The 21,369-nt window shown below is 37.0% G+C and overlaps 6 protein-coding genes and 1 long non-coding RNA gene across 8 annotated transcripts; 3 read left to right on the top strand and 4 right to left on the bottom strand.

The window, feature by feature from the left end:
- The first annotated feature begins 429 nt into the window (after positions 1-429).
- LOC105955447 (proteinaceous RNase P 1, chloroplastic/mitochondrial) lies at positions 430-4,058 on the top strand. The gene is made up of 6 exons (XM_012979170.2): positions 430-1,936; positions 2,870-2,959; positions 3,109-3,290; positions 3,378-3,498; positions 3,597-3,668; positions 3,787-4,058. The coding sequence occupies exons 1-6, from the start codon at positions 776-778 to the stop codon at positions 3,886-3,888; spliced, it is 1,728 nt and encodes a 575-aa protein (XP_012834624.2). The 5' UTR covers positions 430-775; the 3' UTR covers positions 3,889-4,058.
- Positions 4,059-4,213: 155 nt separating this feature from the next.
- Positions 4,214-5,451, bottom strand: LOC105955451 (thioredoxin F1, chloroplastic-like). Its single transcript, XM_012979175.2, has 3 exons — positions 4,917-5,451; positions 4,534-4,633; positions 4,214-4,445 (listed from the first exon to the last, which is right to left on the bottom strand). Exons 1-3 carry the CDS (start codon positions 5,210-5,212, stop codon positions 4,311-4,313), a joined length of 531 nt encoding a protein of 176 aa, XP_012834629.2. The 5' UTR covers positions 5,213-5,451; the 3' UTR covers positions 4,214-4,310.
- A 112-nt stretch (positions 5,452-5,563) lies between these two features.
- On the top strand, positions 5,564-8,952 carry LOC105955448 (biotin carboxyl carrier protein of acetyl-CoA carboxylase 1, chloroplastic). Its single transcript, XM_012979171.2, has 7 exons — positions 5,564-6,223; positions 7,019-7,063; positions 7,147-7,313; positions 7,398-7,713; positions 7,870-7,941; positions 8,472-8,537; positions 8,641-8,952. The coding sequence occupies exons 1-7, from the start codon at positions 6,068-6,070 to the stop codon at positions 8,662-8,664; spliced, it is 846 nt and encodes a 281-aa protein (XP_012834625.2). The 5' UTR covers positions 5,564-6,067; the 3' UTR covers positions 8,665-8,952.
- A 168-nt stretch (positions 8,953-9,120) lies between these two features.
- TIC20-II (chloroplast import component Tic20-II) lies at positions 9,121-9,983 on the bottom strand. The gene has a single exon (XM_012979173.2). The coding sequence runs from the start codon at positions 9,913-9,915 to the stop codon at positions 9,286-9,288; it is 630 nt and encodes a 209-aa protein (XP_012834627.2). The 5' UTR covers positions 9,916-9,983; the 3' UTR covers positions 9,121-9,285.
- An 85-nt stretch (positions 9,984-10,068) lies between these two features.
- Positions 10,069-12,060, bottom strand: LOC105955450 (uncharacterized). 2 transcript variants are annotated; one of them, XM_012979174.2, is made up of 2 exons: positions 11,279-12,060; positions 10,069-10,511 (listed from the first exon to the last, which is right to left on the bottom strand). In XM_012979174.2, the coding sequence occupies exons 1-2, from the start codon at positions 11,849-11,851 to the stop codon at positions 10,461-10,463; spliced, it is 624 nt and encodes a 207-aa protein (XP_012834628.1). In that variant the 5' UTR covers positions 11,852-12,060; the 3' UTR covers positions 10,069-10,460. The 2 variants fall into 2 exon arrangements, with proteins under 2 accessions (XP_012834628.1, XP_088676311.1); XM_088820185.1 differs by having other exon boundaries at positions 11,288-12,002.
- Positions 12,061-12,117: 57 nt separating this feature from the next.
- On the bottom strand, positions 12,118-17,004 carry LOC105955453 (U1 snRNP-associated protein usp106). Its single transcript, XM_012979177.2, has 13 exons — positions 16,634-17,004; positions 16,296-16,348; positions 15,935-16,103; positions 15,789-15,852; positions 15,444-15,523; positions 15,203-15,356; positions 15,015-15,076; positions 14,745-14,807; positions 14,509-14,567; positions 14,122-14,203; positions 12,907-12,950; positions 12,555-12,797; positions 12,118-12,386 (listed from the first exon to the last, which is right to left on the bottom strand). Exons 1-13 carry the CDS (start codon positions 16,778-16,780, stop codon positions 12,368-12,370), a joined length of 1,239 nt encoding a protein of 412 aa, XP_012834631.1. The 5' UTR covers positions 16,781-17,004; the 3' UTR covers positions 12,118-12,367.
- A 136-nt stretch (positions 17,005-17,140) lies between these two features.
- On the top strand, positions 17,141-21,360 carry LOC105955454 (uncharacterized). The gene is made up of 2 exons (XR_001172617.2): positions 17,141-17,344; positions 20,175-21,360. It is a non-coding gene; the product is annotated as an uncharacterized LOC105955454 (long non-coding RNA).
- The last annotated feature ends 9 nt before the right edge of the window (positions 21,361-21,369 follow it).

Raw genomic sequence — 21,369 nt, 5'->3', positions numbered from 1 at the left:
ATGGTATTGAAGTGAGAAACAATTGGTATTTGAAATAGCTGCTCCCTTTGTCAAATTCATATTATTTAGTTTTGTGGTTAAATCGATACTTTATGTATATATTTATTATATGATGGAAAAATATATGATACACTAAAATAAAGTAATAGCAATATAATTTGAATTTCATAAATATATATTTTTAAATTATTTGATAGGTTTTTTTTTTTTTACAATTTGTATTATCATTTAGATAAACAATTACTTTCTTCCCATTTTGAATGCGACCCCGTGCAACGCACGGGCATGGTTGCTAGTTCCAATTTCAATCCAAAATATTTAGAAGAATCAGAAATTGGAAATTCTCAATTCAGAATGACCAAAAAAAAAAGGATTGGATCCAATTCCACCACTAGGCCCAATCCTTCATAGGTCATGGGCGGGCTAATCGGCCCAACATAATTGAATTAGACCACTTGTTCCTTTCGCTTCGATTGTTGTACATTGATAATCCTTTCTTACCGGTATTCTATTTGTAGTGAACCGTTGTACGCTCTCTCCTCTCCCACTGCGTCGCCAGAGTCGATTCCCCCATAAAAGACGGTTTGCGAGGTATTCCACTCTAAAACCCATGATTCTTATTGTCCATTCTCTTGAATTCGATAACCAATACGAAGAAATGATGGTTTACTTTGCTTGACTTCGTTCAGTAATTCTGACGAATAAGTGGTGTACGCGGTGATGATTATGTGTTCAGCCAAGTTGGATTCCTGAGAAAAACTAACCATTCCGACAGATGCTGTTCCGCGTGACATCTCTCTCATCTAAAACATCTCTTCTTCTTTCTTTCTTCCGCAAGAGCTCTAATGCACAATTTGTCCAATCCAAACGCTTCAATTCTCTACTATGGCGCAGATATTCTTCCGTGACAAAGCTAATTAATCCCCCAAAACAAGCCAATGGTCCCATTTCCATGGCGAGAAAAGCATCACACTACTCCACCACCTCCGCCGAGGCTCTCATTCAAAATTCTACAAATTCGGGTACTCGAATGTCGAAGAAAAAAGCGCGCAAGGAGGCCCCAGAAATGATTCTTCGTGTCAAACTCGACCTATGTTCAAAGGAAGGTAACTTGACGGAGGCCTTTTGCCTCTACAATGAGGCCAGGGCTAATGGAGTTCAGCTCAATGTGCATCATTACAATGTATTGCTTTATCTGTGTTGCCCTAATCGTGATCTCAGCAAGGAAGATGATGAGAATATTACAATGTTGGATAGAGGTTTCGATATTTTTAAGCAAATGGGAACCGACAAGGTGGAGCCAAATGAAGCCACATTCACAAATCTTTCGAGATTGGCAGCTGCGAAAGAGGATCCAAGATTGGCTTTTGATCTCGTTAAGCAAATGACGGAACATGGAATCGTGCCAAAATTGAGGTCTTATGGGCCCGCACTATTCGGTTTTTGTAAGAAGGGAATGGCTGACGAGGCGTATGAGGTGGATTTCCATATGAGGGACAATGGGGTATTGCCTGAAGAGACTGAGCTTACTGCACTTCTGAGAGTTAGTTCTGAATTCAAGAAAGAGGGGAAAGTGTATGAAATGATACACAGATTGAGGACAACAGTGAGGCAGGTGTCGGAGGAGACTGCAGCTACGATTGCGGATTGGTTTAAATCGAAAATAGCTTCTGAAATTGGGGAAGAGAAATGGGATGTGGAAAAAGTGAGGAAAGGGTTTTTGGAGGGAGGGGGTGGATGGCATGGTCAAGGATGGCTGGGGAAAGGTGATTGGAGAGTGGTGAGAACCACCATCGACGAGAGTGGTGTGTGCCGCTCGTGTGGAGAGAAGCTCGTTTGTATTGATATTGATCCAAAGGAGACGGAGAAGTTTGCAGAGTTGTTGGCTACATTGGCTAGTCAGAAAGAAGCAAGAACCAACTTCGCAAAATTTCAGGTATTGAGTTGATATTGTTTTCTTCTTCATAAGAGTTATATTCTCTCTTGCTGAATCTTGTGTAAGCCGTGAAATTATATAAAACCACTAAAGCAGAATGGTGTTACTTCAGTTTTGGAAGACAATTCGTAGACTTTGTGGTAGTTGTCAGAATCCAGGAGTCAGTCCAAAAGAATGCAGCTGATCTAAATTTGAAAGTTGTGTTCTCCTAAATTTTCTATTAAAATCATTTTAATATATAGTATTTTCATAACAGGAATGTTTTATGTGCCCTGTTGATGGTAAAAGTGGGTGTAACAACTTTGAAAAATAACACATGTTTGCACAACTGCATTTAACAAAACTAATAAGAATGTGGCGAGTAGTTGTAAGATGAAGTTATGATGGAAAAAAAGTAGATTAAATCTTGCGAAATAAGGGGTGGTCTACTTCAGTTTCTCTGCAAGCAACACGTGTTGGAGAAATGGCAGATCAATATAGGGAGATTAAAAATTGTGACATCATAATATGAAGCTAAGACAGTTTTGCTCCACCCCCAAAATGTGATTGTATATTTGATCTCAAAACGTTTTCTTGTGACATCAAATAAAGTTAGATTGTCAGGTACTAAAGTTTCCTAAAGGTAAATTTGGGCACTTGAAGCCGAATAATCTTTTCTCAGCACGTTACTAAGCATCTGATGCTAACGCAGAAAAAAAAATTGTGAGATAGGACTGCATATAGCTAACAAATTGATGTTGTGACCATTTGATGCTACTTGATTATTCAAAAAATAACTGACTGAGTCTCAAACAAGTTGTCATCACATGTACGACCGATACTTTAAAGAATTTATCGTACCAATGTGTTATGGCATGGTAAAGTGCAGTATTTCTTACATGCTTCACGTATTTTAAAAGGTTTATGATTCTGATGTTAATTGGGCTGGTTCAGGAATGGCTTCAACGGCAGGGTCCATTTGATGCTGTAGTTGATGGTGCAAACTTGGGTCTTGCTAATAAACATACTTTCAGTTTCTCTCAGGTAAAAATAAAATTCTACTCTCTTTGCATAACCCTCCGGAGAAAATGCGATGAAAAGACAAAAAAGTTATGTAGGATGTGTTTTTTGTGTAGTCGTAAACAAATTATTATGGCTGTGTAAAAATGACTGACTGATTATTCTGTTTGAAGATCGCGAGAGTTGTGAATGAATTGCGTCAAATCAGCCCATCAAAGAAATTGCCTCTTATTATTCTACACCAAGGCCGAGTAAGTGGTGGCCCTGCCCAAAATCCGAACAATAAGAGATTGTTGGAAAGCTGGAAAAAGGGTGGCTCACTTTACGCAACGCCTCAGGGTTCAAATGATGATTGGTAAGTTTATCTGATTTTGTATATGCTGTACCATTATTTGTTTGTGTTTAGCTATATGCGATTTATTTTTCTCCTTTTTTCTTTCAGGTATTGGTTATATGCTGCTGTCAGTTGTAAGTGTTTGCTGGTGACAAACGATGAAATGAGGGATCACTTGTTCAATCTTCTCGGCAATAATTTTTTCCCTAGATGGAAAGAAAAGCATCAGGTTTTTATTCTCTTTTTATTTCGTCAGAGGTCACTTTTTTCAATCTATCTACGTTCTACAGGTAAGAATTTAAAATGTGATTCTCGAATAAATGGCAGGCGAGGTTAAAACCTTCTGGAGATGGGCTGCTCACCCTACACATGCCGCCACCGTATTCACATGTCATCCAGGTAAGATTAATGTGCTGACAATATCGATGCATGTTAATTGTTAAATGAAAACCTATGATTTCTGGACTAGGTTCATGTCTGAAAATTTCACTTATTTGCTACACAAACATAATTCCAGGAGTCGAAACAAGGTAATTGGCACATACCAACCGTTACTGGAGATGATCTTGAGACTCCAAGACAGTGGATTTGTGCAACAAGAACAAGACTACATGAATAGGCTTCGCTCCAACACAGGTAAAAGGTTATAAACGACTTTGTTAATTCATTTATATCAAACGAGTTATGGTTGGAAAATTCGTCCTGCATTCAATTGACATTAGAAATTTGTAAAATGAGTGTATTATTTGACTTTTTACTAAGTTATAAAAGAAGTCGGGCGTTTTAATAGTTTTTTCTCGTATAAAAAAATGTCATTACATTCTCGTTTCCCAATCTTTGAACAGTCGACCCTTATAGAGCTGTTCAAGGTCGAATCATCTTTGGTGATAATGTCGAGTATGAACACATGAAATAGTTACATAAAAATACTAGCAAAACTTGCATTGCAGAAATTCTAATATGATTAATCAATAAGGTTGAGAATATTGATCTATTAACAGGGTTGCAGAGGGTATCCTGAATAAAAATAAAAGGAAAACGCTAAATAGATCTTGCATTCTCGATTGCAACAACAAGATCGTCAAGTTTAGCTCCGGTAACTTCTTTAACAATCTTGCTATCTTTCAATATCTTGAATGTTGGAACCACCTTAAGCCCTAGCTCCTTTGCCAGTGGCTGCAAATGCATTCATCATCATATCAGATCAAATTAATTGCACACACACACATACACATAGATAAAGAGATAGAGAGTAAATACGAACCCTGTTATCGTTGTTGCAGTCGAGTTTTAAGAAGACAACATCGTCATATTTTTCGGACAATTCTTGATATTTTGGAGCCATAACCTTGCACGGGCCACACCTGAAAGTTAAAAACCGAATAAGTCGTGATAAATGCATGCATATATGTAGCAAGCAACGATTGCTACACCAGATAAAGAGTATATATTTACATTTACTGTTCATCTACACACCACATGTGTGTGTTTGTGCGTAAATGAATGGTAAATATCTACTCGATTTATTGCACTCAATGATATTTATTGCCTACGGTGATAAATCAAGATTCCTCCGAATAAAAGGCAACAATAGTACAGAACCAGTTTCTACCAAACTAGAAAAAAATGAGGAGTTGATAAACTCACCACTGGGTGTACATATCGAGGACTACAGTCTTGTCACCGGCGGCTTCCACAATAGGCCAGAAAGTTGCCATACTAACCTCTGTCACCCGGCCTACCTCCGCAACAACCGCCGCTGACGTGGCATCCAAACTGGACTTCACCCGAAAACTCATATCCCTTCCCTTTCTCCTCATCAGCTGGGTGTAATCACCTGCGACGCAGACCACAGCTGGCTGCTTGCTGATGTAAAAACCCTGCAACGCAGAATTTTGCACCATGGAAGTCCTTGGAGCTGCACTGTACACTTGCAAAGCCATTTCTAACGTACGCGACTGTGTGTTTACTGTGTGAGAATTTTGATATAGAGAGAGAGAGAGAGAGGGATGAAGAGTGAGAAGAGTGTGGGGGGTTTGGAATTTATGGGGGGCAATCGGAAGAAGCTGGTGGTCGAGGAAACTGAACCGTTAATTGAATGACCAAATTACCCTCTAGATCTTTTGATTTGTGCGAATATGTCGGGTGATTTTTGTGATTTTGAAACCAATTTTCTTGTGGCAAATAAAAATACTGATCTGAAAATATATGGGAAATAAAAACAACCAATTTTCTACCACAAATTTGAAAATGGAAAATCCAAAAGATTGTGATGAACCACCCATCTCTATCTCAACATCTCATACATCCATCCTTTGTTTTATTTTGTTGAAATTTCTTCATGGTTCACTCTTCTTTTTCTTTTTCTTTTTCTTTTTCCTACAAATTTTAGCTTAAATAAAAAAAAAATCTAAAAAGATGTAGTGATTGTGCAAACAAATGTGTAGCATATAGACCAGTTAGCAATAAACGTAAAATGTGAGTACCACAATGTAATTTACAATTCGTTTCATCTTGGCGCACACGTGTCGGTAAGAAAAGTCTAGCTGGCAACCATCTCCATATGTAGCAGCATTTCGCTGCGTACTTCCGACGCAGCACAATGTACAACTGAACTGAAACACATTTGAAAATTAGTCTGGATCGCAGGGTCCCACGCACTTTAAAACGCCACCGTTTTAGGCACGCAAAGGTACAGCTGTTATCTCCACTCTTTGGTTCCATCGAACACTGCTTCTGACACTCGAGAATCCCAAATTTCACACACATAATCCCCACCGTTACTGCGTGACTGAGCAATGGCGTCGGCGTTTGGAGCAGCGACCGCATCGGCGGCGGCCTCCGTGACGGAGAATGCCCACAAATCCTCCACTTGTCATTCTTTCCTCCGCTCAAATTCCAACAAGGTTTCCTTTCGCCTCTCTCCCAGGTCCAGCCTCCACTTCTCATCCAAGGTACAAATCGTTCTCTCTCTCTCTCTTTCTTTTTCCCTTAAAAATGTTAATTTTTCTTATTTCATGTGAAGATGTATTTTCGTAATTACTCGTTAGTTTTCTGAAGCGGAATTTTGTGAGATCGATTTCGATTTGGTTATATTTACGCCTCTGTGTGAATGCATTGTGCTTTTTTCATGCAGACATGCTATCTATTGATTCATTTATTTGGTTTCTTTTGTTCCAAATTAGTTGGAGCTCGAGCTTGAAGGAATAGATTTGCGCCTGCGTGGGTGTACTTAATTTTAAGAGTTGGAATGAAACTTAGAAGTTATTTAGGGAAATGATGAAGCTAAATTTGAAAATGTCTTTGTTCGTGATGCGCCTCTTTCATTCTAACGAAGATTATATCAGTGGATAATTCTTAATGAAAAAAAAAATCAAATTTTAGAAAGATAAATAAATCTAGGATCCCTATAGCATCTGTTCAGTTACTGCTGATCATGATTCCAGTTAACATTATGATGAAGTCGTATGAGGATATAAAACTTAAGCACGGAATCAGTAACAACAAAGGATACTAAAGCTCTCCAACTACAGTAGGATCCCGATCCTCCTTCAACTTAAATACAGAAAACAATAGGAAATAAATTCCGTACCTGAAAGATTCTTCCTCGTGTTTTCTTTATTTAGACTTTTCTCATTCAAATACTTGCCGCATAAAAAAATGCATTAGTTTCTGTATTTCTTTCAACTGGCTCCCTTTAGGCTTTAATCCTCTTCTCAATGTGGACTTACATTTTGCACGGTTTGCAGACTGGTTGGAACTGTTCTGCCATGATAAAAGCGCAATTGAACAAGGTATGGTTTTCCCCCTGAATTTCATTTTAGAAACTCCTATCAACATCCGTTCTTCATTCATTCCGAGATATGTTGCCTTCAAGGTTGCTGTGGACGGTTCCCCAAAAGCTGCAGCCTCCACTGCTAGCAAATCAGAGCTTTTATCTGTCGAAGCCAAGGATGTGAAGTTATCTAACGAGTCTCCACCAACTGTTTTGGCAACGGAAGAATCAATAAGTGAATTCATTACACAAGTTTCAAGCCTTCTCAAGTATGCATTCTCAGTTATATGATCCCTTTAAATGCCTCTTTTCAATCGTAAACGAGGTCACATCATCTTCTTCCTTTCGTGCAGGTTGGTTGATTCCAAAGATATTGTGGAATTGCACTTGAAACAACTTGACTGTGAGATCTTAATACGTAAAAAGGAGGCCTTACCTCCACCTCCTACTCCTGCTATTACGTATGTTCAGTCACAACCTCAGCCTTCATTACTGCCTCCAGTTTCGGCTCCTTCTCCTGCACCAACTGCAGCGCCTTCTCCTGCGCTAACTCCGCCACCTTCTCCGCCCAAAGCTCAGCCACCTAAGTCGGCTCATCCACCTCTGAAATGTCCCATGGCTGGAACTTTCTACAGAAGTCCAGGACCTGGGGAGCCAGCATTTGTGAAGGTAATTATTCAACATAAATGTGACAATAGTTCCATCATTCTTGATAATAGCCTAGACTTCTTTCGACGTAAGGAATAAATTATACGCATCTTCTTTCTACAATTTTATATATTTCTTTCTTTCCCGTGTTGTGTTACATACTACCTCTTTTCACAGGTTGGAGATAAAGTACAAAAGGGACAGGTTCTATGCATCATCGAGGCCATGAAATTGATGAATGAAATTGAAGTAAGCATCTTATATGCAGTTATTCCGTAAAACTACCACCTGACCTTTAACTGCTTCTGATCTTCAATCCGAAATCTCTTTAAACTGATTACTTTGGCTTTCTGGTCTCTGTTCAAGCATTAATCGCCCCAAAAATCAGTAGAATTCTCAGTTTTGACTTATTTCCCATTTTTTTATAAGTTCATCGAGACCCAAATATTACCCATCTATTTCGTTCCGATGAGCTTGACATCGCATGATGCTGCCTGATTCTGTTGTCACTTTCTGAAAAACATATAGTTGAGTACCTCAAAAGTATGTTTGTCTAGATTTTGTTGGAAATCAATAAATGGTGCTTAATTCACTTAATTATGTGATTTGCTCTGTTGCTTTGAGAAATATCCTTGGGTATCATCATCCTCTAGTTTCTACACCGAAACATCAAAATCCGATCATGGGATGTATTTATTTACCTTTTGCCTTAATAATAACTATTCTATCGTAGAATATCACGGTATATACTCATTAATGCCTGAATTTACTCTCTGCAGTCCGATAGGTCTGGAACAATAGTCGAGATTGTTGCAGAAGATGGCAAGCCAGTCAGTGTCGACACTGTGAGTTTTCTGGACCAATCATTGTCGCTTAATACCAACACTCCTATCCCCAATCCCCCTTTAATTAATTGATGTTCTTACTATATTTTGTTTACTGCTGCAGCCTCTGTTTGTGATTGAACCATAGAGCAGATGAAGCCAAAAGCTGCACGAGGTGTTCATCCTCCTATTACGATGAATGTTTTGAAATGCTGAAATTAATTTGATTTTCATCTTTCTTTTTGTTTGCTGGATGAGACCTAGTTAGAAATCGAACCAAAATGAAGTGATCGTGATTTGTTCGTCGTTAAAAATTTAGAAGTTGTTGGGAGTGTTTTATGTTTTTGTTTAATGAGCAATACTACTAGTTAAATGTGAGGATGTCTTTGTAGTACTAAGTTTAGATACTCTATATTTGTAATAGTTTGTTCTGTAATGACTGCTTTTTTCTCTTACAACTAGGTTGGAAAAAAATAAAATGAAAACGATCTTGGATTATAAAATGCATACACAAACAATAAATCCCAAATTTATCACTAATTTTATGTAATTAATTATTAATTAACTAGCAAAGTAAATTTACTTTGAATAATCCAAACTCAACTTTTGAACTATATGGCATTGGTAGAGAACCAACATAAACAATGCAACATTACATTCAAAAAGAGGAAAAAAAAAAGAAAAGACTCATTCCATGACAAAATATAAAATAAAGGGCCTGAAAGCAAACGAAAAAAAGAAATAAAGGGCCTGAAAGCAAAGGAAAAAGTCAGTCCAATTGGCGGCCGGCGGCCTCGGCAACAAGCGGCAGATATGGAGTCTTGCCGAGAACACTGGATACAAGCCCATATAGAAAACAGGCCACCACGAACATGAAAAGCCCAGAATAGGCCCAAGCAGTCAATTTCAGCGCGATGCCAGATCGACCCGGAGTAAATATCCTCTGCACCAACACCGGCAACACCAGCAGCACATCAAGAACAAGCGCCTGCAGCGCGTTGAATCTCACGTATCGGCTCAAATTAGGGTTTTTCACCACGCCTAGGTACAATCCGAAGAAGGTGACGAAGCTGGCGCTGGGAACGGAGTGGTAGAGAGAGAGTAATGGGAATAGCGGCTGGAACGGGGCGGCCACGATTGGGTACTGTGCGAACAGGAATCTCCCGTACTGGAGGCCGTTGAAGAGTGGGAGGAAGTATGCGGCGGCGGAAATTAGACGGTCGGTGGCGGGGGTGGGAGTGTAGGTGCACTTCGTGGTTGTCTTTCGGGGTGCTTGGCGGAGGCTGGGTGGTGATTTGAGTGTGTGTTTGAGCGGGTGAGGGAGGAGTAGGGCGGTGGGTCCGGTGTGTTGGCGGTGGTGGAGTGGTAGGGAGAGGCGGAGGAGTGGGATAGATGCCATTTTCGGGGCGGAGGAGGAGGGTTTTAGCTTAGGCGCAGCTGTCTGTTAATAAACTTTATCGAGTGCGAATTGTATTTATATATATTATTTATTTAATTATTTTATTTAGTTTTCGTTCTATCAAATATACCTATATAAGAAATGAAAATACAGTTGTACAATCAAAAGTTCATACAGTCAAAATACAATTCAAGTAAAGATATTCTTTAGAAGCTTCAGAAGTTTAAATTACAACACTGACACTTTGACCAATCGAAAGGAACACCAGATAAAAATCATACCTATATAACACAAAAGGAAGGTAAGAAAAATGAACAAAACAACAACTAACTTTGTGACTGCTATGCTATACAACCCAAACCAACACAACCTCCAAACACATCTTGTGCTAATTAACAAACTATATATTATCAGCTATTACAAAACTGTGATCTTGCAATGTCAATAGCTTCGTTCAAGTGGCATGTAATACATAGGGCATCGTACAAAAGGAACGAGAAACGCTCAGCAATTTAACTAAGAGTCAAATCCTTTGCCTCCATAATTCAAGAAACCGCTCTTCCTTCTTCATTTGTGGAGTGTTTTTCCATGAAATTCTGCAATGAAAATCGCAATTGATTTTAGCATCATAAAAATATGATCTTTGCACGTCCTCTTTCTGAGGCTCCAGTAGATACTTACAAAGTCATACAAATCAAACAACCATCTTTTCATTTACTGTATGGTAAATACATCAATAGCAATTACTCCTACTACAAACATAACAATTTACGTCATAAGCTATTACTGGAATAAGATTTATGTAACATGGAACATATGGTACACATGATTTACATGGTACATGATTCTCGTAACACAATCCATATATGTAATATGCTAAAAATGTGATCTTTTTAACATACACTTCAAGTCTTCATCATGGCAGCTACTAACATGCCAGGCAACACATATAGATGCAAATAGCTCTCCAACAATCTACCTAAGAATGTCCGGCAAAGAGGGCTAAACAGATACGAATTAAACACAATTCCGAAACTGTTTTAGAAGATTTCAATCACCAAATCCACAAGAACCATCTAGATTGACCAAACCTAAGATTTTTTCGTTAAAACGAATACGCGTATGTGTGTAAACACGTATCATTCCTTAGATCTCGATTCAATGCGCTCCTAACAAATAATTACTCTGTTATTATGCAAACAGAGCTAACACAGACCACTCAATCCTCATCAGTGAAGACACGATTTGCATAAAACACGAATATCCTAATTCATACAAGCTTATTTTGTACACACTATAGATAAAACATAAACAAATGAATGCCAAAAACAGGGAGTATCAATGGGAAATCATAAACACCAACCTCAACAACCTGCACACGGTCACGATCGTCGACAAAAATCACGACGTCCTCTCTTACATCATCATCCATCGTAGCAGCATTACAATCCTTGGGCGTCTCAAAAAAAGAGAGCGAAAATTGCTTGAAAACAACACCAACGTCAAAGTAAATCAACCCGGAGCTCGGGATATCGACCTGAATACCCTTAACGGGCAGCCATAGGAACAGCTCCTGGGCAGCAACCCCGGACAAATTAGCAATCTTTCCGTACCCGACGGTGCCCGTGATGTTGCATTGGTATCGGATATGTGTCTCGAATTTGGCGTCGCAAGGGGAAGGAGAGAGAAGATGGAGCTCGAATCGGCCGGAGGCGGCGTCGATGGAGAAGTTGGAGATTCCTTTAGGGAAAATGCCGATGGGTAGGCCATTGGATTTGAGGACATCGTAAAACGACGTCGCAGGCGAGGTCTGACGATCGCCGGAAGGGGAATTTTCTGGTGCTCCAGCGCCGCTGGTTAGGGCTGATGTCAAGATGATTAGTAACATCGTCATCATTTTTGTTGTTGGTGGATTAGGGCAGTTATCGGAAGCCATTTTGGGGATTTTGCGTGGGAAATGTTGGGATGATTTTCCTGTGGTTTTGGAATTAGGGCTTACAAAAATGAAAAGGAGAGAGGAGAGAAACAAAATGGGGGTTGTTGTTGTTCGAAATTGACGTTTTTTTCTTCTGTCAAAATAACTATATACTTTCAATTAAATATTGCGCTTGCTTTTATATTTCAATATCTTTCATATTTATGTATGTCAATTACATCAATATTAAAAAAAATGTTTCTTTCATAACATGAAATATTAATGTGTTTCAAATGAATAGCTACATAAAATTAAAAATATTGCGCCAAATATTACATGAATAATAATAGAGTTAGAGTTGTGCGAATCGAGCAAATAAAGTTAAGCAACAATCATCATGCTTACAGTCGTAAGAAAAACTAGCCTAAATAGAGCTCATGTCTGAATTTTAGAATTTATATATTTAGAATAGAGCGTAGCCAAACAGAAAATACAAACAACTGCAGATCCATCCTCACTCGATGTTGATTCAGCCGACTAGTATCGGTCGTAACGCCTGGAATGAAAAGCCACATTTTGAAAAAAAAATAAATCAAAATATAGCAGATAAAAAGTAACACTGAAGAAAATCTTTTACAACAAAGAGCATTCAACAACCATGTTTATAACAATTTGCCAAAATAAACCATAAACTAGCAAGTATATGTTTGTATAGATATAGAACCTGTGGCGATCATAATCTCTCGAGCGGTCTTTTGACCTCGAACGGGATCTTCTGTGGGCCCTTGAGTCATAGTTGCGAGAATTGTCTCTCCCTCTCTCACGGTCACGGTCGTTACCGCGGTCATAATGCCTATCACGATCTCTGATCCTATGATCATTATCTCTTCCACGATCACGGCTATCACCTTTATCCATGTCCCTGCTAGATTCTCTTTCACGGTCCTGGCTTCTCCGATCCTTCGACCTGAATTAATAAAAAACGAAAAAAAAGGAAAGTCATTATCCTACATCACCTGGAAGGATATATAAAAGAAGTTGCTGATGTGCTGTAACAAAAACAATTCCATATCAACCTTCTCACTTCTTCATGGGCTTTACGTTTCTGGTCTTTCTCTTCCTGGTAAAGATAAAAAGGAAAACATATTTGATACGATATATTACAAATCAACCCATTTAATAATCAAGAAAAATAAAAATATTTTCGATTGACTGAAGAAACTTTACTGCCCCTTTGTTTAATCCCTGTTTCTTTTAAATATGATTTTTTCATGAACTTGTCACTCAAGAAGGATCAGTGAACAGTTTGCTAATGCAATAGAAAATAAAGCAACAAATCTCATATAAAAATGAAGTTTGGAGAAATCTCAAAACAGCAAAATATTAGGCCAATCAGCTTTATAAATGTATAATAACTAGACCAGACCAAGAAATACAACACCTTCACTGGTCCAACAGAATGCAACATCGACACCAGCAAAGCTTAGAGGCAGCAAACCGCCTTTTTGACTCAAAATAACCAATATGTCACTAACTAAGCCGCAGTTTCATAAAGCTAAGCATATCGTACATTGCTGGTTCTTATTAATGAAAGTTTATCCCGCAAACCCTCTAAGCCTTATCTTTTATCTAGATAGATCTAACCAAATGAACTCCCCTCATTAGGTTCTAAATCTACTTGAAAGAACTTCAAAATAGTATACTATCTATCAAAATCTAACTGATGGATTACCTGCACCTGACTTACCTTTCTCCCAGTCTCAGATGAACAAGAATTTCCATGAATATCCAACAATTCAAGTATTAAAAATGACTCTTCTACTAGGATAAGGAAAACTCACAGAGGACAAGTAAACTGAGAATCTCTATAGAAGAAATTGAAAGATTATAGCAGCACCTGAACCAAAATATTCAGAGTACTAACTTAGGTATTGAAGTAAAATGAGATATTTTACAGAAAGCAAATAATTGAACAAGTAGCTATCAGCGAAAGTTCAGAATAACAAATGTATTTTTAAGCTTAAAAACCATAAAAGCTAAAACAAAAATTATAATACTTAAATTTATACATACATATACATACATATATATATATATATATATATATATATATATATATATATATAGAGAGAGAGAGAGAGAGAGAGATTAAAATTAATCAAAATTCTACCATTAGATGTTAAAGCACCTTAACGATGACAAGCAAAGAAATGAGATCTTATTATGATGTTAAGTCTAAAAAATAAAAAAAAATTAAGTGAATAAGTGCATATAACATTATGCATTGATACCTGAAGATCAGCTAGCTTTTCCCTGATTAGAATGTACCCTAAATGGAGTTTTCCACCAAAATGATCTGCTAAACGGCGATCACTGAAATCCAAATACAGAAAACCTCATCATAACAAGCTCAAGAACTCTAAGAATAATAATGAATAGCAAAAGTAGCCTGATAAATTTTCTAGTTGCAATAGCATGATCAACAAGCATAAAACAGAAAATAACGCACATTCTTTAGCTGCAAAAGTAATCCTCGTAAAACTGGGCCCAAAAGCCTGCTGGTGACAAGGAGGTGTAATCGCCAGGTCAAACACTGAAGTACTCAAACTCTATAACTACTTTGTCATCCAAATGCTAGGAAGTACATTTTATAGCTCAAAAGACAAACAAATCATTACCTGTCATAAACACTCAAGAATGCTCCACAAATGTCACAGACACGAAGCTTCTGATCAGTCTGTAAGTACATGAAACTAATGCATTATTAAACACATCCAATCGGACTTCACTTCCAAACACTGTGCAATATTAATTTGAATTTTGAAATGTTTTGCATTGCAAGCAACATCACAATGGCAGACTTGGCACTAATGAATTAATTAGAACTGTCAGAATAGAGAGTCAAGAGACTCACAATGCGCACATCAGCAGCTGTGTACTTTGAGGAATCCAGCATAGGTTCCTGTCGTGCTGGCAGCTGAATCAAACAATGGAGAAAATAAATAGTAGTCCAATTCAAGTACCGATCGAGTAGAGATCCAGGTTAAAAATTTAGCAGGGCAGTCGCCACTTACAGTCCAAGATGAGCAAAACAGAGTAATAACAAAGGCCAAAGAAAAAAAATGCAAAAAATATCTGCACATGAACAAAATGCTGCGTAAAATTCATTGAAATAGATCTAGACCTTTTTGAGTGCTTCAGCCTCTTCCAGTGCTTTCTGTGCTTCATCTATCATTCCTTGTTCACCTGAAACAAATTTCAAGAAACTTTGTGTTCACAGCCCCCTTCATAGTTTATATTGTCTGCAAATCCTTTAATGTCAAAATACAGGAAGTATGTATATGTTTTAAATTGTTTAAATAAATATCTTACCAAGATCTTCGGCTTTCTTTAGCTTCTCGTTTATCATTTGTTGAATGAAAGGATCTGGGAGAGCTGCTGGCCCTGGTGCCGCTTGAGGAGCACTTGTCAGGGGCTGAGGAAGAGATGCACGATCTTTGTTGAAAGCATCCAAAAGAAGCGTCGACTGCGATTGTACAACAATCAGCATTTATCCTTCTGTTACATCCTGTTTGTTGATGCAAATAAATAATTGTTTCAAAGCCTTTAATACCTGTTTGTCTGCTCTTTTGGTCCTTAGTTCATCCACCTCTTCCAGAGTTCGAATCTTCATGTCTGTATTTCCTTCAAAATCTACAAAACCAAAATATCATTCTGTACATCATCAGTTGAATACCAAACAGGATAGCAACATAAGCAGATAAAAGATGTGTACTCAATAGATCATCAAGTGAAGAAAAAATCCAATAGACTGAGATCGGACAAGAAATCCATAGAGAGAATTGCTCTAAACGTGATGATCTTCTATGTTGTCTAATTCCAATTAACCAATCAAGAAGTTTACATGACAACCATAACATTGATCTCCAACAGAACAGGTGACAATAAATAAACCTACCAAATTGATCAGCTTCTTTTAATTTCTCTTTAATTTGCTTCGACAGCTCAATAGTTTCCGGTGTCTGCAATTCCACAATATTAGTAATTATTTGCAGAATGAACAGAAGGTCCAAAAGGGAACATCACTGGAATACATAAATCTACCTGGGTAACTTCAGTTACAGAAATCGCGATAGCTGCTTTCGCATCATCTTCATCCAGCCTCTTCAGAGCCCTTTCAATTTTACGATCACACTCAACAATAAGTCTATCTATGTTATCCTCTAATTCCCTATCATAATTATCAAGACCCTTTTCTTTTGCTTCTTTATATCTGAAGAAGAGTTAAAGTATCACAATAGACAATCAAACTCCAATGATGCATACAGCAACAATGGTATCAGTCATTACATCATGCAAAACATGTATGCGTTATTATTTTATAAACAAATACTTTTGTAAGCAGATAAATTACAACACCAAAAACTTGAACAAGAGTTACAAATTTTCTTCGGAGAAAGGATACTCTTTTCTCAGCTGCAACGAGTGCACCTTGGGGCACGGTCCCTTGTCCATTTTCTACACAAATATGCATAGCTGAATGAGTAAACAAAATAAGCATTTCCGATATATTCAATAAACCAAACACAAAACTCCAAAATTCACAACATTTTTCCTTTCATAATTTCGAAACTTGTATTCATAAAAAAATTCACATCATTCCCCGATTCACTAGCAAAATGTCAAAAATCACTACTAAATCGTAAACCCTGACTTCATACCACTTTCTAGCAGTAAGAAAAAGTAAATAAACGGCAAACTTCCACATTTTCAAAACGAGAAAATAATAGATAAAATTCGTACAGTGAGTTGGAAAAGCTCGTGGGGGCAAACGCCGGCGAGGAAGAGACGGCAAACGTCACGGTCGTAGTATTTTCGCGTGATTTCCTGAGAATCGCCGTTGCGATTCGCTCCCATCAGTACATCCAGCTGTTTCCTCAACGCATCCATTGCTTCTCCTTCCAATTTCCCGCTTACAGAACCAGTAAATGAGTGCGTTTAGGGTTCGATTTGGGGTTTGGGAGAGAAATGTTGGGGTCGAACGCGTAAATTCTGTTTGGGCACCTGACATTTGTATAAATTGCTTATAGCCTCTTAGAAACTTTACTAATAGCCAAACTAGCACTTGAAAATTAAATATAATAATGTTACTCGATGTTTATAACTTTTATAATAATATAATATATATAATATAATGTATTATTTAAATACAAATTCCTGTAGACAATAGTGGGCTTTGGGCTATGGGCCTTCAATAAGTTTCTTCAACAGATGTAATAAATTGATAAAATATAGTTAAAATCAGATTTTGTTGGATTAGTTAATTAATTAATTAATCTTAGTTTAATTTAATTTTTTTTAATTCGATGAAACAAAGCGTAATGTGTAGTGCCTCACAAAACCCATATACTTATTCGGAATTTCGGATACGCTCACAGAAGAACACATTTGATTCCCATTCAGTTCAGCAATTCAATGAAGATCCTGTTCAGCGACGAAGATTTTAATTTCCAGGTGAAAAAATGTCGTCGCTTTCCCTAATTTTTTTTTTTTTTAATTTTGTTTATATATATCTATAACTATAATATTGTCGGTGAATATTTATGAGCAATTGATTCACTATATAACTGACTGTGTGTGAAGATGGTGTATTTGTTCAGCATTTAGGTATGATCTTATATTGTTCTTCGTTTCATTCTTATGTTGTGATTAGGACACTACTACAGTTGTTGATATTGGTATAAAATGGATTAGTATTAATGTAATTTGATTTTATAGGATATGAGAAACTTAACTTTGAGTCTTCAATCAGTACATGCAATTTGTTAAATTTCCACCTTAGCACTGAATCAAATATATAAAGAAAAGAAAAACACAAGCTTTTATCCAAATCTTAGGAATCAATCGATCATACTCTCTCACTGCATATATTCCGAACGTAAATTTTAGTACTGCTTCGGCAAAGTATTCACCAATGCATATGTGAACCATTGTTATAAGTTGTCATTTCAAAGAATATATAATTAAAAATCCATTGTGAATGTTTACATGTTAGGATCAATGCCAAGATAATCTCAATTACGTACACGTGTACATATGCGATGGTGTAGGGGGGGAAATTATTGATTTAGCCTCTTCGAACTCCAAGTTAATTATGCACTTACCCTCTAATTTGGTGTCGACAATCCTACCTAAGATTTTACAGAAATAAAATTTCTCGTGATGAACCGATTTTGAGATTACCTTGCTAAGAACTCAAATTTACCCAATATACAAACAACAGCCACAGGTCGTAAAAGTGACAAAGAGCAATTATGGGCATCGTCATATCCAGCTTACCTTATTTACTGCAACCGCTATGCCAGCTTACCTTTTGCAAGCCACACAATACACCATGCATATCCCGACTTACCAAACGTTTCCTGTAATTAATTATTTCACTTGTCCTTTTTTCTGCTCGAGATTGCCTTCCATTACATCACTCAGCTGTATTTAAAGGAAGCAAAGCAAGAATGGGAGAAACAAAATCTGAGAGCTTCTTAATCTGTTGCGGAGAAAATGGAGGAAAATGGTGGCGGATATTCTCATGTTTCACTTCCGTATGATTTGATTGAGATTTTGAAGAACGTCAACAATTGGGATGAGTGGACTTATCCTTGGACGTCTGACGAGGAGCATATGTGGTGGGTTGTTGTCCTCGATCAATTTGTGCTATCTACTTATTGAAGATGATATATGAGCTAAGTATGAATCGCAGAGTTCCCTGATATCCAAAGGAAGAATTATTAAAATTATTCTCTGTCTTTCCGTGAATGATTATCAAATATTTCAATAAAATAAATAAGTTATGATCTAATCCTGCTTTTGTCATTTTATTTCTCGTTTATGAGAAGTGCCGTCTTATTTTATTTGTTTGCCCTTTGCTTCTTGTTTTCCCCCCTTTGGTTTCGTTAGATATAGTCATGTTGGTGGTGATGTATGTGTTGGATCTTAAAATATTTGGATTTTGTTTTTGGTTCGTTGTCTCTGTTCTTTGGAGGAATCGGTTTACTTTCTTGCTAGATCATTTGACGTTACGCTTAATTTTGTTAGTCTGATTCATATTTATTGAATTTTAGTTTCTTGGTTGTTTTCGTGTTGCAATTACCAGTTCTGAATATTACTGCTAAATAGGTTTTATTAGTTGTTGTGACTAATTTAGAACATCTTATAGACATCAATTACTAAGATCTAGAATTAGATCTCTTAATCTAATCATAATTTATCTATTCAAAAGTCAAAACGAGGCCTTTAGCTTTAATATAACTTGTAGTAGATTACCTTCGTGCACTTCAACTAAACGTAGTAGCTTCGATATTAAGTCCCTTTGTTCTAATTCTATGAATTAATGTAATGGAGGTTGTAAAAAATTCTGTGCACCAAATTTTTAAAAGTGTCGTTGGCTCAATTTGTTTGAAAATCACACTATATTGTTTGCCTCGTCATCAAAGTGTTCGGAAGTTAGCTCATATAAAGAAATTTAGGACTGGGGTAAATTGATTCGAAACTGAATAGAAGTCTTATTATTTAGATCTTGACTTACGATGTTTATGTTTCATGCTTCATTCAATCAATACTAAAATACAGTTTACTGAAAGATTACATTAGATAACAATAATGAAGTAATCATCAAACAATGTCACAACCCTCTTAGGTGCTACATATGCCTTGGTTCTTTCGGTCCTCTAATTGTATTTTGTAGCTCATTCCGTCGGCTGATTTCATTTACATTAAATATTTATCGAGCATTACAATTTTGAAGATTTCCATCAACGTTCTTAGAATAATGTTTGTGCTCTAGTCATTATTAACCGTAGTTGAGACGGAAGAAACTTGAAGCCACCGAATGGGGAGAAATCGATTCAATGTTATGCTGCCTACGGTCAAACTCTTATGTACTGTTGAATTCGGCATATTTTGTTGTCTCTTTTTTCATTCATCGATTTTTGATTTCCTAATTGATTGATTTTTTTGTCATAAATCAATTTCTGATTTCCTAATTTATTTTCGAGAAGATCGGAAGAAAAGTTCCTCTAATTGCAAATTTTCGAGTATGGAAATGCCTTTTTAACACTAGAAAGAAACTAGCCTTAGAATCTTATCGCTCGTACGGGTTTTCTTGACTATACAAGAGTCCCGTTGAACTCAGCTTGCTTCTTTTCACCATAATATAGAGTATTATGATGGGCTCATTAATTGTCAATTCCTTCACTTTGCTCCTTTGTCTCTCAAATCGTTTGCACCGAGAAAGTCGATACTTCATTTCCATCTTATCTGTCTCCTATAATTATTAATATTATTGCAGAACAAGGCCGATGATTTCATCATTTTATTACAACGATTAGCTGTTGGTGAACAGGTCACATCAGTTTGCCACTCCGGGAATTTACTGTAGTTCACAACATCATCAAGTCAGTCAAAAACAGGTCAGTAAACACTGGATGTGGGATTTAATTAAAAGTTTCCCTCCATTTGGTTTTAAAAAGAAAAAGGAGAGAGAGAAAACAATGTGAATGATGCAGTTACTTTGTTTGAAAGGAAAATGCAAAGGAAAAATTAATTCTCATTGATTTCAATCTCTTTCCTTTTCTTTCAATTATGGATTCAATATGACATTTAATTCTCTTACCAGCAAGCAAATTAGACAGTATTGTATGTACTGTACATAGCACAAGTCAAAAGAATATTCTTCCCAAACGGTAAGTAGGATAATAGCTGGTGCAAATCTTGGTACAACTCCATAATTACCTGACATGGACAAAGAATTACAGAGGCAATATGCCAACACTTAGTTGCCATATTTACCTTACGCGACAGCAAAAACATGCCTTTCCTGCATATTTTTTTCCCATACGCCCACTGTTTTCCGATATGCTGCTCGAAATCTTGATTTTGTAACTGACCCGGGACTTGTATAAATACAGGAGAACCAAATAGTACACAACACACACACAAATACTCATAACAAGTGTATATTAGATAATATATACTTGTTCTTGTTTTTCTTTTCTTTTGTGTTTTTGCTTTGTGTGTTTGAGAGAATACTAGGTTGTCTGGAATGGCATTGTCAAATGAAGAATCGTGCTACGATATAAACACACACATCTCGTTGCCAGAAGATCTGATTAACAAGTTGAAGAATGCAAAGACTTGGGAGGAGTGGCCATCTCAGTGGACCTTCGACGAAGAAAGGATGAGTCTGGCATGGCTATGGCCTCATTCCATGAACGATGACAAGATCCACAATGCCAATAATGGTGCTGAATTGGTCTCTCCAAACAACGAACAGAAGTAGATTTTACGACGTAATTGGAAAAAAATAAAAAAAGGGTTCATTTTTTATTCTTTGCAATTTGTAATCATTAAGTATTTTTGCTAGCATTTTTTTTTTCTTTTTCTTTTTTTTTTTTAATGTTTAGAATGGTTGTTACTTTGGTGTTTGTTTGTTTCTTGATATGATATATCATCTTTTGAGTCCTTGCTGTTTCAAATTAGCAAAC

The sequence above is a fragment of the Erythranthe guttata genome, chromosome 6, assembly GCF_056151865.1.
Source record: "Erythranthe guttata isolate IM_541 chromosome 6, IM_541, whole genome shotgun sequence".
Classification (NCBI taxonomy): domain Eukaryota; kingdom Viridiplantae; phylum Streptophyta; class Magnoliopsida; order Lamiales; family Phrymaceae; genus Erythranthe; species Erythranthe guttata.
Note: the sequence above shows the minus strand (reverse complement) of the source record. Positions and strands in the feature narration are given on the sequence as shown.